At 39.3% G+C, this 13,643-nt stretch overlaps 1 protein-coding gene across 2 annotated transcripts in view; it reads right to left on the bottom strand.

Annotated features, from left to right (window-relative positions):
* Positions 1 to 13,643, bottom strand: part of NSUN7 (NOP2/Sun RNA methyltransferase family member 7) — a 54,833-nt gene that overhangs the window by 18,032 nt on the left and 23,158 nt on the right. For both annotated transcript variants that reach the window (XM_015138233.3, XM_015138232.3), the window contains exon 8: positions 1,197 to 1,340. In XM_015138233.3, the coding sequence (XP_014993719.1) occupies positions 1,197 to 1,340 (144 nt within the window). The remainder of the gene's footprint in view (positions 1 to 1,196; positions 1,341 to 13,643) is intronic.

The following is a 13,643-nucleotide window of genomic DNA, read 5'->3' as shown; positions in this document are numbered from 1 at the left end:
AGCTTCCCTACTTACTAGCTCCATGATCATAAGCAACTTGTTTAATTTTTCTGAGTCTTGGTTTTTTTCCTCTACAATTATAAGAACACTATCCTCAAAAAGTTATTGTGAATACTAAGTGACAGTATGTGAACACTACCTAGAATATTGCCTGGGACATTGTTGTGTTTAATAAATATTAGCTCCTTTCCCTCCATTTCTTTTCCTCCTCTTTCTGTCCTTGCTAGAAATAGAAAACAGTTACTATATTCTGTACGTTGATGGAATGTCTTCTGTTTCTAATATTCTAACTAACCTTATCTATGCCTTTCAATATAAGCAAGGGATAAGAATAAGTTTCATTTAATTTGGAGCAATATAATGTGATTAAGAGAGTCATTAAAAGTGCCAGTCTCAGAGTCAGACTGGTTATATTTGAATCCAAGCTCTGCCACTTACTAGCCCCATTATCCTAGGAGACTTCATTAACTTCTCTGAGCCTGGGATGCCTCATTTGTAAAATAGAAGTTAACAAGTTACTACTTCACAGAATTCTTGTGAAGACTTACTGAAATAATCCAAGAAAAGTGCCACACCCAGGGCCTTACATCTAAGTTCTCAGTAAATGTTAATGCTAAATAATAATTATTTTAAATGTATTTAAAAGCCAATAAAATTAAATGTAAATGCTCCTATAATTAGTCTGAGATATTCATTTCATAAAGCATACATCCTAGAGATTAAGACACCTTTGAGTTTGAAATAATCTGTTTATGATTTAATTAGGATCATGTTTAGAACATAGGGGCTCTAGAGTCAAACAAATCTAAATTTGAATCCTAGTCTTCTCTAGTTCCTTGACCTGAGAAAAATGAATCAATCTTTGAGTCTCAGTATTTTCATCTATAGAGTGCTGGTAAATTTTAACACTCACATCAAGAGCTCTGGTATATTCAGAATAACATACTGGCCAGGATCTTTTCTGATTGCCTACATTATTCCAATTATTAAATATTTTTAATATCACCCTGGTCTATTAGATTGGTATAAGGATTAAATGAGATAACAGAGGTAAAGGACTTTACACATATTAAGTACTTTATATATGGTTGCTATTATTTATCAGATGTATTTGATATGCTATTTTAATGATTTTAAATAATTTTATATTTTAAACTGTCAACTAATTTCAATAATTTAGAAATTAAAACAAGTACCTTCATGTTCATTTAAAATAAATTCTACTGGATTACTAACACCCAGTCCTGAACAACGAGGTAACAGCAAAATCACTTTAACTTTCTGTAACCTGTGATCCTTTGATTCAATGTTAATAAATGTCTCACGAAGTATTTCAATATCTGGGGAAAAAACACAGAAAAATTAATGTAAAATATTAATGAAAAATCTTAATGTAGTATGCGACTATATCTATTTATTGTACATTTTTAAATCCTCAACCTCACAAAAATTCATTTTGATGTAGTTAGAAAATAGAGCTATTCTTCTCTGATACCTACCCAAAGTTAATACAGGAATCCTATTAATAGAATGCTTTCTCCTTCACCTGAAATGATGTTGAAATTTAAAATTAAATTTCTCATTCTGAACTGCAGGATATATAGTAGGTGAGAAATGGACTTCAGAGGCAGAAAAATTCAGGTTGACTCCCAGCTTCACTCTTTACTAGCTGTGCATTTTAATATCCCTGAGCCTCCATTTCCTTCTTCATAAAATGAGATGGCTACCTCATATAACTGTGGTGAAGACTAAGATAAAGTAGTTAAGCTTAGCATGGTGTCTATTACATAGCAAGGGCTCAATATTGGTTATTTCCCTCTCCCATTCTTTATCCCCTTTTATGTTCTACTCTCCAGGAAAAAAAAAAAAAAAAAGGTAGGGGAGGGTTATCAGAAGCACTTATAAGTTGCCAGTCCAAGGTACAGAATCCATACAAACTGGTGTAAAACATCAATCAGAACTTTAGGGATCCTGTGACTTAGCCTAAGAGTCTGCCTTCCCTTGCATTATAGTCATCTGTGCCCCTATTTTACAGCCAACCCTCCACTTTTGCAGTGCCTATCACACCCCTCACCTGCTGAAGAATCACTCTTGATATGTCCCCACCTGCTGCCTTTCTCTTGCCTCATCAATTTTTCCCTCTTCCTATTCTCCGTGTCTTTTAAAATTGTTTTTTCTTTCAATAGAGTCGTCCTTTTCTTCTTGCCCCCTGCCACTATTTTAAACATTTTATTAGAAAACTTCAAACATCTGCAATTTGGCATAATAATATAATAAATTCTCAAGTGCCCATCACAGAGTTTCAACAGTGAACCATTCATGGTTAATCTTGTTTCATCTGTACAATGCAGCCCCTCCCACCCAGCCCCCTATTATTTTGAATCTATAAATAGTTCCACATATATCTCTAAGAGGATAAAATCTTCTTTTAAAATGTAACCGCACCAAAAAAGTTAAAAATAATTCCTTATTATCATCAAATATCTAATCTGGCTCGCATTTCCCAATAGTTTCACACATGTCAAAAGTTTTTTGTTTGAATCAGGATCTAAATAAGGTACATACATGGCAATTGATCAGTCTTACTTTAAATTTCTTTTCAGCTACAGGTTCTCCCTCCATTTTTTCTTAACATTTATTTCTTACTGAAACTTCATTATTTGCCCTGCCAGGGTTTCCCACTGTCTGGATTTTGCTAACTGTTTTCCTAGAATGCAGCTTAACATGTTCCTATTTTCTGTACTTCCTGTAAATTAGTAAGTGAATCCTTAGAAGACCAATATTTTTTCCTTTGGGGGACGGAAAGGGGCAAAACTACTTATAGATGGCATGATATTCCTCCACTCAGTTGCCTTTGTGGTACCACCAAAGGGGTTGCAAAACACTCACATTCTAATTCTAAAACGCCTTTTTCCTTTATTAGCTGGAATACTTCTAAAAGGAGAAATTTCCTCTCTTCTACTGCTTGGCTCCCCAGTAGTTCCTATTCTCTCTTGTTAAGTAGGTAAAAACTGCTCAACTATTTGAAAACTCTAATGTGTACAGATGTAAGAACTGAAGAGAGCAGCCACTATTCCCACCCTCAGCCCCAAGACTGAGAGAAAAGTGAACAAGGAACTTAGAAACTCAGCGGAGCACCTCCCTGCCCCCAACCCTACACTCAACACAGACCAGGCTGAGATTCGGGTCTCTGAGAAGAGGGCATGATACCAAAGGAAGATGCTGTCGTAAACACTGCCAGGATTCTACACAGCCACCACAGGGATAAACAAGCATTGGAAGAAGAAAAGTCCTTTCTTCTTCCTCTTTCAGTCTTACAAAGTCTCTCCGGCACCCTCTAATGACAGAGGCAGTTGGCAATGGAGAAAGGGAGAATCAGAGCACAGTCCCAGCATCGCAAGACAGGACAAAGTGTGGGTTTAGAGCTGAGAGGCAATAATAAGAACTGGCCCAGTTTCTGAACCTGCTTTCTCTTGATTCTTCTTCTAATTCTCTGTGGCTCCTCTGCTGGTTCCCTCTTATTCAGCTTCCTAACCTCTAGGTATTGGAGTGTCCAGAAATCAGCTTTTAGATTTCTTTACTACCTAAACTTACTTCTTTAGTGATCGTGACATTCAATATTATGTAAATGCTTACAAATCCCAAATGTGTGTCTCTAACACAGACTTCTCCCCTGAACTCCAAAAGAGTGTACCCAAATACCTGCCTGACATTTTCACTTAATGTCTAACAGGCATCTTAAACCTAATATAACTAAAACCTAACTGTACCACAGTCTTTCCCATCTCAGGAAAGGGCAACCTCGGCCGGGCACGATGGCTCACACCTGTAATCCTAGCACTTTGGGAGGCCGAGGCGGGCGGATCACGAGATCTTGAGTTCGAGACCAGCCTGACCAACATGGTGAAACCCCGTCTCTACTAAAAATACAAAAATTAGCCGGGTGTGACGGCATGCCTCTGTAATCCCAGCTACTCAGGAGGGTGAGGCAGGAGAATTGCTTGAACCTGGGAGGCGCAGGTTGCAGTAAGCCGAGATCGCGCCACTGCACTCCAGTCTGGGCGACAGAGCGAGACACCGTCTCAAAAAAATAAATAAAAGGAAAGGGCAAGCTCATCGAGATTATAAAATGAACTGGGAAGTAGTTTCTCCTTCCATTCTCTGAAAGAGTATTATTTCTTCCTTAAATTATTTGCAGAATTCTGTGACAATACCATATAGGAATAAAATTTTAAAAAACTTTTTGTCTTGTGGGAAGATTTTCAGTTATGAATTCAATAGATATTAATAGCCATTAATCTTAAGATCTTAATAGCCAGATCCAAGAGTATCCAGATTTTCCAAAACTATTTCTCACTTTTGGCAAGTTGTCTATCCAGGAATCCATATCAGTTAAATGTTCAAGTTTATTGGCATAAAATTGCTCATAGTATCTTTTTATTGTATTTTTAAATGTATCTAGGATCTGCAGTGATATTATTGATAACTGAATTGTTTTATGTTCTTTTTCTTGATGAATCAATTCTATTTTCTTTTAAAAAGTCACTTTTTGGTTTTGTTGAGAGAGATGCTGTTTGTTTTCTATAACATTAATTTCTGCCATCTTTATTATAGTCTTCCATCAGGTTTATTTGATGCTGTTTTTCTAACTTTCTTATCATGCATGTAAGCATCATCAATCTTTACTATTTCTTCTCTAATGGTAGTATTTTAGGCTACAACATTCCCCCTTAGTTGCATTCTACATGTTAACATGTATTTTTACAATCATTAAGTTCAAAATATTCCCTAATTCCCACTGTGATTTCTTTTATGACTGATAAATTATTTTGAAGTATGTCATTTTAATTCCAAAGTGTGGCGGGGTGTGGTGGCTCATGCCTGTAATCCCAGCAGTTTGGGAGGCTGAGGTGGGTGGATCACCTGAGGTCAGGAGTTCGAAATAAGCCTGGCCAACATGGTGAAACCCCATCTCTACTAAAAATACAAAAAATTAGCTGAGCATGGTGGCACGCACCTGTAATCCCAGTTACTTGGGAGGCTGAGGCAGAAGAATCACTTGAACCTGGGAGGCGGAGGTTGCAGTTAGCCAAGATCCCGCCATTGCACTCCAGCCTGGGCAACAAGAGTGAAACTCCATCTCAAAATAAAAGAATCCAAAATGTCATGGGATTTCCTTCTTTTTTTTTTTTTTTTAATCGATTTCTGGCTTGATTCCACTGTGGCTGAAAAACATATTATGGGCTAGGTGTGGTGGCTCATGCCTGTGATCCCAGCACTTTGGGAAGCTGAGGCAGGAGGGACGCTTGAGGCCGGTAGTTTGAGACCAGCCTGGGCAACATAATGAGACCTTGTCCCTACCCAGAGAAAAAAAAAAAAAAAAACGCTGAGAGTGGTGGCATGTGCCTACAATAGCAGCTACTTGGGATGCTGAAGTGGGAGGACTGCTTGCACCTAGGAGATGAAGCTGCAGTGAGGCAGGATCACACCACTGCACTACAGCCTGGGTGACGGTGAGAACCAGTCTCTAAAACAACAACAACTTTGTATGATTTCAGTCCTTTGAAAGTCACTGAAACTTGCTTCCTGGCCCAGTATGTAGTAATTTTTGCTATTTATGTGTGCTGTGCAGTTGCTAGGTACAGAGTTCTACATATGTTAGTTTGGTTAACTTGCTGATCATGTTGTTTCCATCTTCTATATAGTTCCTTATCTTACTAATTTGTTTTCAATTTGAGAGAGGTCTGTTAAAATCTCCCACTAAGATAAATTGATAAATTGTCTAGTTTTTGGTTCTGATTGATTTTCTTAAGGTTTAAGTATACAATTCAGGGGTTCTTCTGAGTATATTCACCAAGCTGTGTAACCGTCACTATTATCAAATTCCACAACACTTTCTTCACTCCCAAAAGAAACCCTATACTCATTGGTAGTCATTCTGCATTCACCGTTTCTCCCAGCCCATCACATTTGCTCATCTATTCTGTTTCCATGGATTTGCCTATTTGGGATATTGTCCTCTTCCCCTCATTTATGTAATCACAAATGAGGACTTTTTTGTTTGGCTTTCTTACTTAGCATCATGTTTTCAGATTCATCCATCTTGCCCCATTAGGATTTCATTCTTTTTTATGGCCAAATACTCTTCCATTGTATGGATACACCACATTTTTAAATCCACTCATCATTTGATGGACATTTGGGGCTATTTCCACCTTTTAGCTATTATGAATAACACTGCTATGAACTTTCATATACAAGCTTTTGTGTCAATATATGTTTTCAGTTCTCTTGAGTATGGACCTAAAGGTGGAATTCTTAAGTTATATAGTAACTCTATGTTTAACTTACTGGAAAACTGCCAAACTGTTTTCCAAAGTAGCTGCACCATTTTATGTTCCCATCAGCAAGTTTTCCATATTGTTGCTTACACGTTGTTTTCCTTTTTTTTTTTTTTTTTTTTTTTTTTTTTTAACTATAGCCATACTAGTGGGTTTGAAGTGGTATTTCATTATGGTTTTGATTTGCAGTTCCCTAATGATTAATGACTTTGAGCATCTTTTCACATGAGCTTACTGGTCATTTGTAGATCTTCACTGGAGAAATATCTATTCAGATCTTTTACCCTTTCTAAGTTGGGCTACTTGTCTTTTTATTGTTGAGTTGTTTATATATTCTGGATACAAGTCCCTTTGCAGACAGATGATTTGCAAATAACTTCTCCCATTCTGTGAGTTATCTCTTTTTTTTTTTTAAATGGATTCTTGCTTTGTTGCCTAGGCTGGAGTGCAGTGGCGCAATCTTGGCTCACTGCAACCTCCACCTCCTGGGTCCAAGTTATTCTCCTGTCTCAGTCTCCTGAGGAGCTGGGATTATAAGTGTGCACCACCATCCTGGCTAATTTTTGTAATTTTAGTGGAGACAGGGTTTCGTCATGTTGGCCAGGCTGGTCTTGAACTCCTGACCTCAGGTGATCCACCTGCCTCAGCCTCCCAAAGTGCTGAGATTACTTGCCTCAGCCTCCCAAAGTGCTGAGATTACAGGCATGAGCCACCGTGCCCAGTCAGTCTTTTCAGTTTTTTGATAGTGACTTTGAAGCACGAAAGTTCTTAATTTTAATGAAGTCCAATTTATCTGTTTTTTTTTTTCTTGTTGTTTGTGCTTTTGGTGTCATATCTAAACAACCACTGCTAATTCCAAGCTCATGAAAACTTACCTGTGTTTTCTTATAAGAGTTTTAGCTCTAACACTTATATTTTTGATCCATTTTGGATTAATTTTTATATATGATTTGAGATATGCATCCAATTTTATTCTTTTCTAAGTGCCTATCCAGTTGTCCCAGCACCATTTGTTGAAAAGACTATTCATTTCCCATTGCATGGTCTTGGCAACCTTGTTGCAAGTCAACTGACCATAAATGTAAGGGTTTATTTCTGAACTTTCAATTTTGTTCCACTGATCCATACATTTATCGTTATATTAGCATCACACTTCTTGATTACTGTAGCTGTGTAGTAAGCTTTTAAATCAGGAAATGTGAATTCTATAAACTTTGTTCTTTTTCACAACTCATTTAGCTATTCTGGGTTCCTTAAATTTCCATGTGAATTTTAGGAACAGTGTGTCAATTTCTGCAAAAAGCTCAGCTGAGCTTTTTATAAGAACTGCGATGAATCTGTAGATCAATTTAGGGAGCACTGCCACATCAAGTGTTCCGATCCTTAAACATGGAATATTTTCCATTTGTTTATGTCTTCCTTAATTATTTTTTATTTTTTTAGCGACAGGGTCTCACTCTGTTGCCCAGGCTGGAGTGCAGTGGCATGAACCAGCTCACTGCAGCTTTGAACTCCTGGGCTAAAGTGATCCTTCCACCTCAGCCTCCCAAGTAGCTTGGACTACAGGCATGTGCCACCATGGCTGGTTAATTTTTAAATTTTTGGTAGAGATGGGATCTTGCTACGTTGCCAGATTGGTCTCAAACTCCCAGCCTCAAGTGAGCCTCCGACCTTAGCCCCTCCCAAAGTGATGAGATTACAGATGTGAGCCACTGCACCCGGCCCTAATTTCCCCTTTTTTTTTTTTTTTTTTTTTTTTTTTTGAGACAGGGTGGAGTGCAGCGGTGCAATCTCAGCTCACTGCAACCTCTACTTCCCAAGTTCAAGAGATTCTCCAGCCTCAGCCTCCCTCGTAGCTGGGACTACAGGCATGAGCCACCACACCTGGCTAATTTCTTTTTCTATTTTTTCTGGAGACGGGGTTTTGCCATATTGCCCAGGCTGGTCTCGAACTCTTGAGCTCAAAGTGATCTACCCACCTTGGCCTCCCGCACAAGCCACAGCATCCAGTCTCCTAATTTGTTTAAATGATATTTTGTAGTTTTCATCGTACAAGTCTTGAACTTCTTGTATTAAATTTATTGCTAAGAATTTTATTCTTTTTGATGTTATAAAAAGGATTGTTTTCTTTAATTTTTTATATTATTCATTGTTGGTGGATAGAAATACAATAGATTTTTATATATTCATTTTGTATCCTGCAACCTTACTATATACTAATTTGTTAGTTCTAATAGTGTATTCATTGATTCCTTTGGACTTTTTGTATACAGAGAGTGTTCACTTGTTCTGGACAATTTTACTCTCTATATATTTTAGGACTATGTTATTCATACATATATCTTTAGTACTGTCATATTTTCCTGATGAATTAAACCTTTCATACTTATAAATATCTCTCTTCATTGTTAGCAGTGTTTCTTGACTTGAATCTATTTGTCTGCAGCTCTTTTTATTAGCATATGCACTGCATATCTTTTTCTGTTCTTTGAAGTTTTTTGTATCATTTAAGAGCATTTCTGATAATCAGCACTTAGTTGATCTTTTAAAATCCAAGACTGACCAGACACAGTGACTTATGCCTGTAATCCAAACACCTTGGGATGCCAAGACAGGAGGATTGCTTGAGCCCAGGAGTTCACAACCAGTCTGGGCAACATAGCAAGATGTCATCTCTACAAAAAAGATAAAAAAATTAGCAAGGCATGGTGGCACATGTCTGTAGTCCCAGCTACTTGGGAGGCTGAGCAGGAGTATCGATGGAGCCCAGGAGTTGAATTTATATTGAGCTGAGATTGCCCCACTGCACTCCAGCCTGGGTGACAGAGTGAGACCCTGTCTCTATAAAACAAAAAGAAAAACAAAACAAACAAACAAGAAAACAAAAATCCAATATCGACTTTCAAGTATTCAGTCCATGTATTTTAAGTGTGTTTAATGTATAATATTTTAGGCCAGGCATGGTAGCTCACGCCTGTAATCCCAGCAATTTGGGAGACCAAGGCAGGTGGATCACTTTGAACTCAGGAGTTCGAGACCAGTCTGGCCAACACAGCAAAACCTTGTCTTTACTAAAAATACAAAAAAATTATCTGGGTGAGGTGGTGCATGCTACTCAGGAGACTGAAACACAATAATTGCTTGAAGCCAGGAGGCAGAGGTTGCAGTGAGCCAAGATAGCACCACTGCAGTCTAGCCTGGGCGACAGAGGGAGACTGTGTCTTAAAATAAATAAATATATATATACACACACACACACACGTGTGTGTATTTCTATGTTTACATAATATTTTAATGTCATATGCATATAATGTACGTTAGCTTAAATATATATTATTTGGTTTAATCTACCATCGTATTTGCTATTCGTCTTGCTTTTTTTATGTCCCTTTCTCTCCTTTTTTTTTTTTTTTTTTTGAGACGGGGCGCTTGTTCTGTCACTCAGGTTAGAGTGCAGTGGCACAATCATGGCTCACTGCAGTCTTGATCTCCTGAGCTCAAGCAATCCTCTAACCTCAGCCTCCCAAGTAGCTGGGACCACAGGTGTATGCTACCACACCCGGGTAATTTTTTGTAGTTTTGATAGAAATAGGGTTTCACCATGTTACCCAGGCTGGTCTCAAACTCCTGGGCTCATGCAATCCACAAGCCTCAGCCTCCCAAAGTGCTGGAATGGAACCACAGGAATGAGCCATTGTGCCTGGTCTTCTCTCCTTTATTTATTTATTTATTTATGAGACAGAGTCTCACTCTGTGGCCTAGGCTGGAGTGCAGTGGCATGATCTCAGCTCACTGCAACCTCTGCATCTGGGGTTCAAGTGGTTCTCATGCTTTAGCCTACCAAGCAGCTGGGACTACAAGCCTGTACCACTGCATCCGGCTAAGTTTTGTATGTTTAGTAGAGACAGGGTTTCACCATGCCGGTCAGGCTGGTCTTGAACTCCTGGCCACAGGTGATCCACCCGCCTTGTCTCCTGAAGTGGTGGGATTACAGGCGTGAGCAACCACACCCGGCCTCTCCTTTTTAATCTTTTTTTAGATTCATATTCCAATTCTATATTCTATTCCTCTCCCCCTTAACTATTCATTATACATTATTTTATTATGTGTTTACTTATTATCCCAGAAATTATAGCACACATCATTGACTTAATATACTACTTTACCACTTCCTAGAAAAGCAAAAACCATAGGACACATTAATTCTATTCTCTTTCCTCTAAAATTATATGCCATGGTTGTAATTTATTTTAATTGCATTTAACATTAAATATCTTTAGTCCCACAGACATTAATTTGCAACTCCATTAGACATTAGATTATAATCATTTAGATTTACCTAAGTACTTAACTTTTTTTTTTTTTTGAGATGGAGTCTCGCTCTGTCGCCCAGACTGGAGTACAGTGGCACGATCCCGGCTCACTGCACGCTCTGCCTCCTGGGTTCATGCCATTCTCCTGCCTCAGCCTCCCGAGTAGCTGGGACCACAGGCGCCCGCCACCACGCCCGGCTAATTTTTTGTATTTTTAGTAGAGACGGGGTTTCACTGTGTTAGCCAGGATGGTCTCGATCTCCTGACCTCGTGATCCACCTGCCTCAGCCTCCCAAAGTGCTGGGATTACAGGTGTGAGCCACCGCGCCCGGCCGCATCTCCACTTTTTTTAGAGACAGGGTCTTTTTTTTTTTTTTTTGAGATGGTCTCGCTCTGTCGCCCAGACTGGAGTGCAGTGGCGTAATCTGGGCTCACTCCAAGTTCCGTCTCCTGGGTTCATGCCGTTCTCTAGCCTCAGCATCCCAAGTAGCTGGGACTACAGGCGCCCGCCACCACACCCGGCTAATTTTTTGCATTTTTTAGTAGAGACGGGGTTTCACCATGTTAGCCAGGATGGTCTCAATCTCCCGACCTCATGATCTGCCCACCTCGGCCTCCCAAAGTGCTGGGATTACAGGCGTGAGCCACCATGCCCAGCTGAGACAGGGTCTTGCTCTGTTGCCCAGGTTGGAATGCAGTGGCACAATCATAGCTTACTGTAACCTCAAACTCCTGGGCTGAAGTGGGAGGACCACTTGAGCTCAAGTGGTCCTGAGTAGCTACATCCAGCTATTTTTTTATATTTTTAGTAGAGACAGTGTCTCACTGTGTTACCCAGACTGGTCTCAAACTCCTGGCCTCCTAACTTGGCCTCCCAAAGCACTGGAATTACCAGCATGAGCCACTGTGCCCAGCCTCCAATTTCCTATGTAACATTTCTTCTACCCAAACAATGCATCTTTAGTATTCCCTTTACTGTGTCTACTAGTGACAAACTCTCAGATTTTGTCTGAGAATATCTTTATTTTATTTTATTTCAAAGAGTATTTTCGGTGGATATAAAAATCTAGCTTGGTAGTTTCTTTCAGCATTATGAAGACATTGTTTAATGGTTCTGGTTTTAATTGTTTCAATTGAAAAGTTAGTTTTTAGTTTTATTGCTATTCCATTGATGGTATATGTATTTTCTCCCTGGCTACTCACCAATGCCTTTCTCTTTGGTTTTCAGCAGGTATGCTATGGTATGCCTAATATGATGCCTTAGTCTGTTTGGGCTGCTACAACAAATGCCATAGAATGAGTAGCTTATAAACAAAATAATTTTATTTCTCACAAGTCTGGAGACTAGGAAGTTGAAGATCAAGGCACCAGCAGATTCAGTGTCTGGTGTGGGCCTGCTTTCTTACAGATGGTGCCTTCCTGCTGTATCATCAGGTGGTGAAAGGGGGCTACCTAGCTCCCTGGGGTCCCCTTCATGAGGGCACTAATCCCATTCATGAGGGCTCTGCCCTCACAACTTCCTAAAGGCCCCACCTCCTGATACCATCACTTTGGGGGTTAGGATTTTAACATACAAATTTTGGGGGGATACAAATAGTCAGGCCATAGGATATGTTTTCCATGTATTCTGATTAGACTTTTACAGGGCTTCTTGAATCTGTGGCTTAATGTCTTTCATCCATTTTCAAGAATTCTCAGCCTGAAATTCAAATATTGTTTCTTTCCAATTCCTTTTCTCCTCTCCATCTGCAATTCCAAGCAAACACACATGAGATAACTGAATCACTGAGTCTCATGTGTGTCCTATGACCTCTTTCATATCCTTTGTCTCCCCATGCTTAAGTCTGATATTTTCTTCAGGCCTTTCAGTTCACTTATTGTATCTTCAGTTCTGTGTAATTTACTGTTAAATCCATATCACATTTATTTCTTAATTTCACACATTGTATTCTTCAGTTCTAGAACTTTCTTTTAGCTTTTTTGATTATAGTTTCCAGTTCTTTGCTAAAATTCTAAAACTTGACATTTAGTCCCTCCAGCTTATTAATCATAGTTATTTTAAAGTGTACATTTTGAGCCAGGTGCAGTGGCACCTGCCTGTAATTTCAGCTACTTGAGAGGCTGAGGCAGGAGGATTGCTTGATCCCAGGAGTATGAGATCAGCCTAGGCAACATAACAAGATCCTGTCTCAAAAAAAAAAAAAAACTAAAGTCCACATCTGATAAATCCAGTATCTCCAGATATGCTGTGGGTCTGCTTCTACTGCAGTGCTTTCTCTTTCAGTCATATCTTTTCTTGTTCTGTCAGTGTTTTATAAAATTAAGTGGTAGATATTGCATCAGAAAAAATTCAGAAGATACGGGTCGGGTGCGGTGGCTCATGCCTGTAATCCTAGCACTTTGGGAGGCCAAGATGGGTGGATCACCTGAGGTAAGGAGTTCGAAACCAGCCTGGCCAACGTGATGAAATGCCATCTCTACTAAAAGTACAAAAATTAGCCGGGCATGTTGGCAGGTGCCTGTAATCCCAGCTACGCAGGAGGCTGAGGCAGGAGAATCGCTTGAACCTGGGAGTAAGAGGTTGCAGCGAGCCAAGATGGTGCCAACTGCACTCCCACCTGGGCAACAAGAGGGAGACTCCGTCTCAGAAAAATAAAAAAATAAAAAATAATAAATGAAAAAAATTAGAAGATAATTAGAAACGTAGGATAGTGTTGTTTTCCTCCAGAGGGAATTTACTTTTGCTTCTGGCAGGCAGCTAAGACTGGGCACTAGCAATCCCAGATCACCTTAATCTAATTGGGAATTAAGATGACTGGAATGTGGGTTCTAATTCTTTGGAGGACTGATCACTATCCAAGATGGACTTTGGGGCTCCAAGTGAAATCCTGAGTGTTTACCAGGCTACCTCTCCTGGTCAAATCCTGAATTCTACTTTTTGTCTCCCTATCCCTGTGAATCTGTTAAAAGTTTTGCTTAGTTTTTCAGC

The sequence above is a fragment of the Macaca mulatta genome, chromosome 5 (genome assembly GCF_049350105.2).
Source record: "Macaca mulatta isolate MMU2019108-1 chromosome 5, T2T-MMU8v2.0, whole genome shotgun sequence".
Classification (NCBI taxonomy): Eukaryota; Metazoa; Chordata; class Mammalia; order Primates; family Cercopithecidae; genus Macaca; species Macaca mulatta.
Note: the sequence above shows the minus strand (reverse complement) of the source record. Positions and strands in the feature narration are given on the sequence as shown.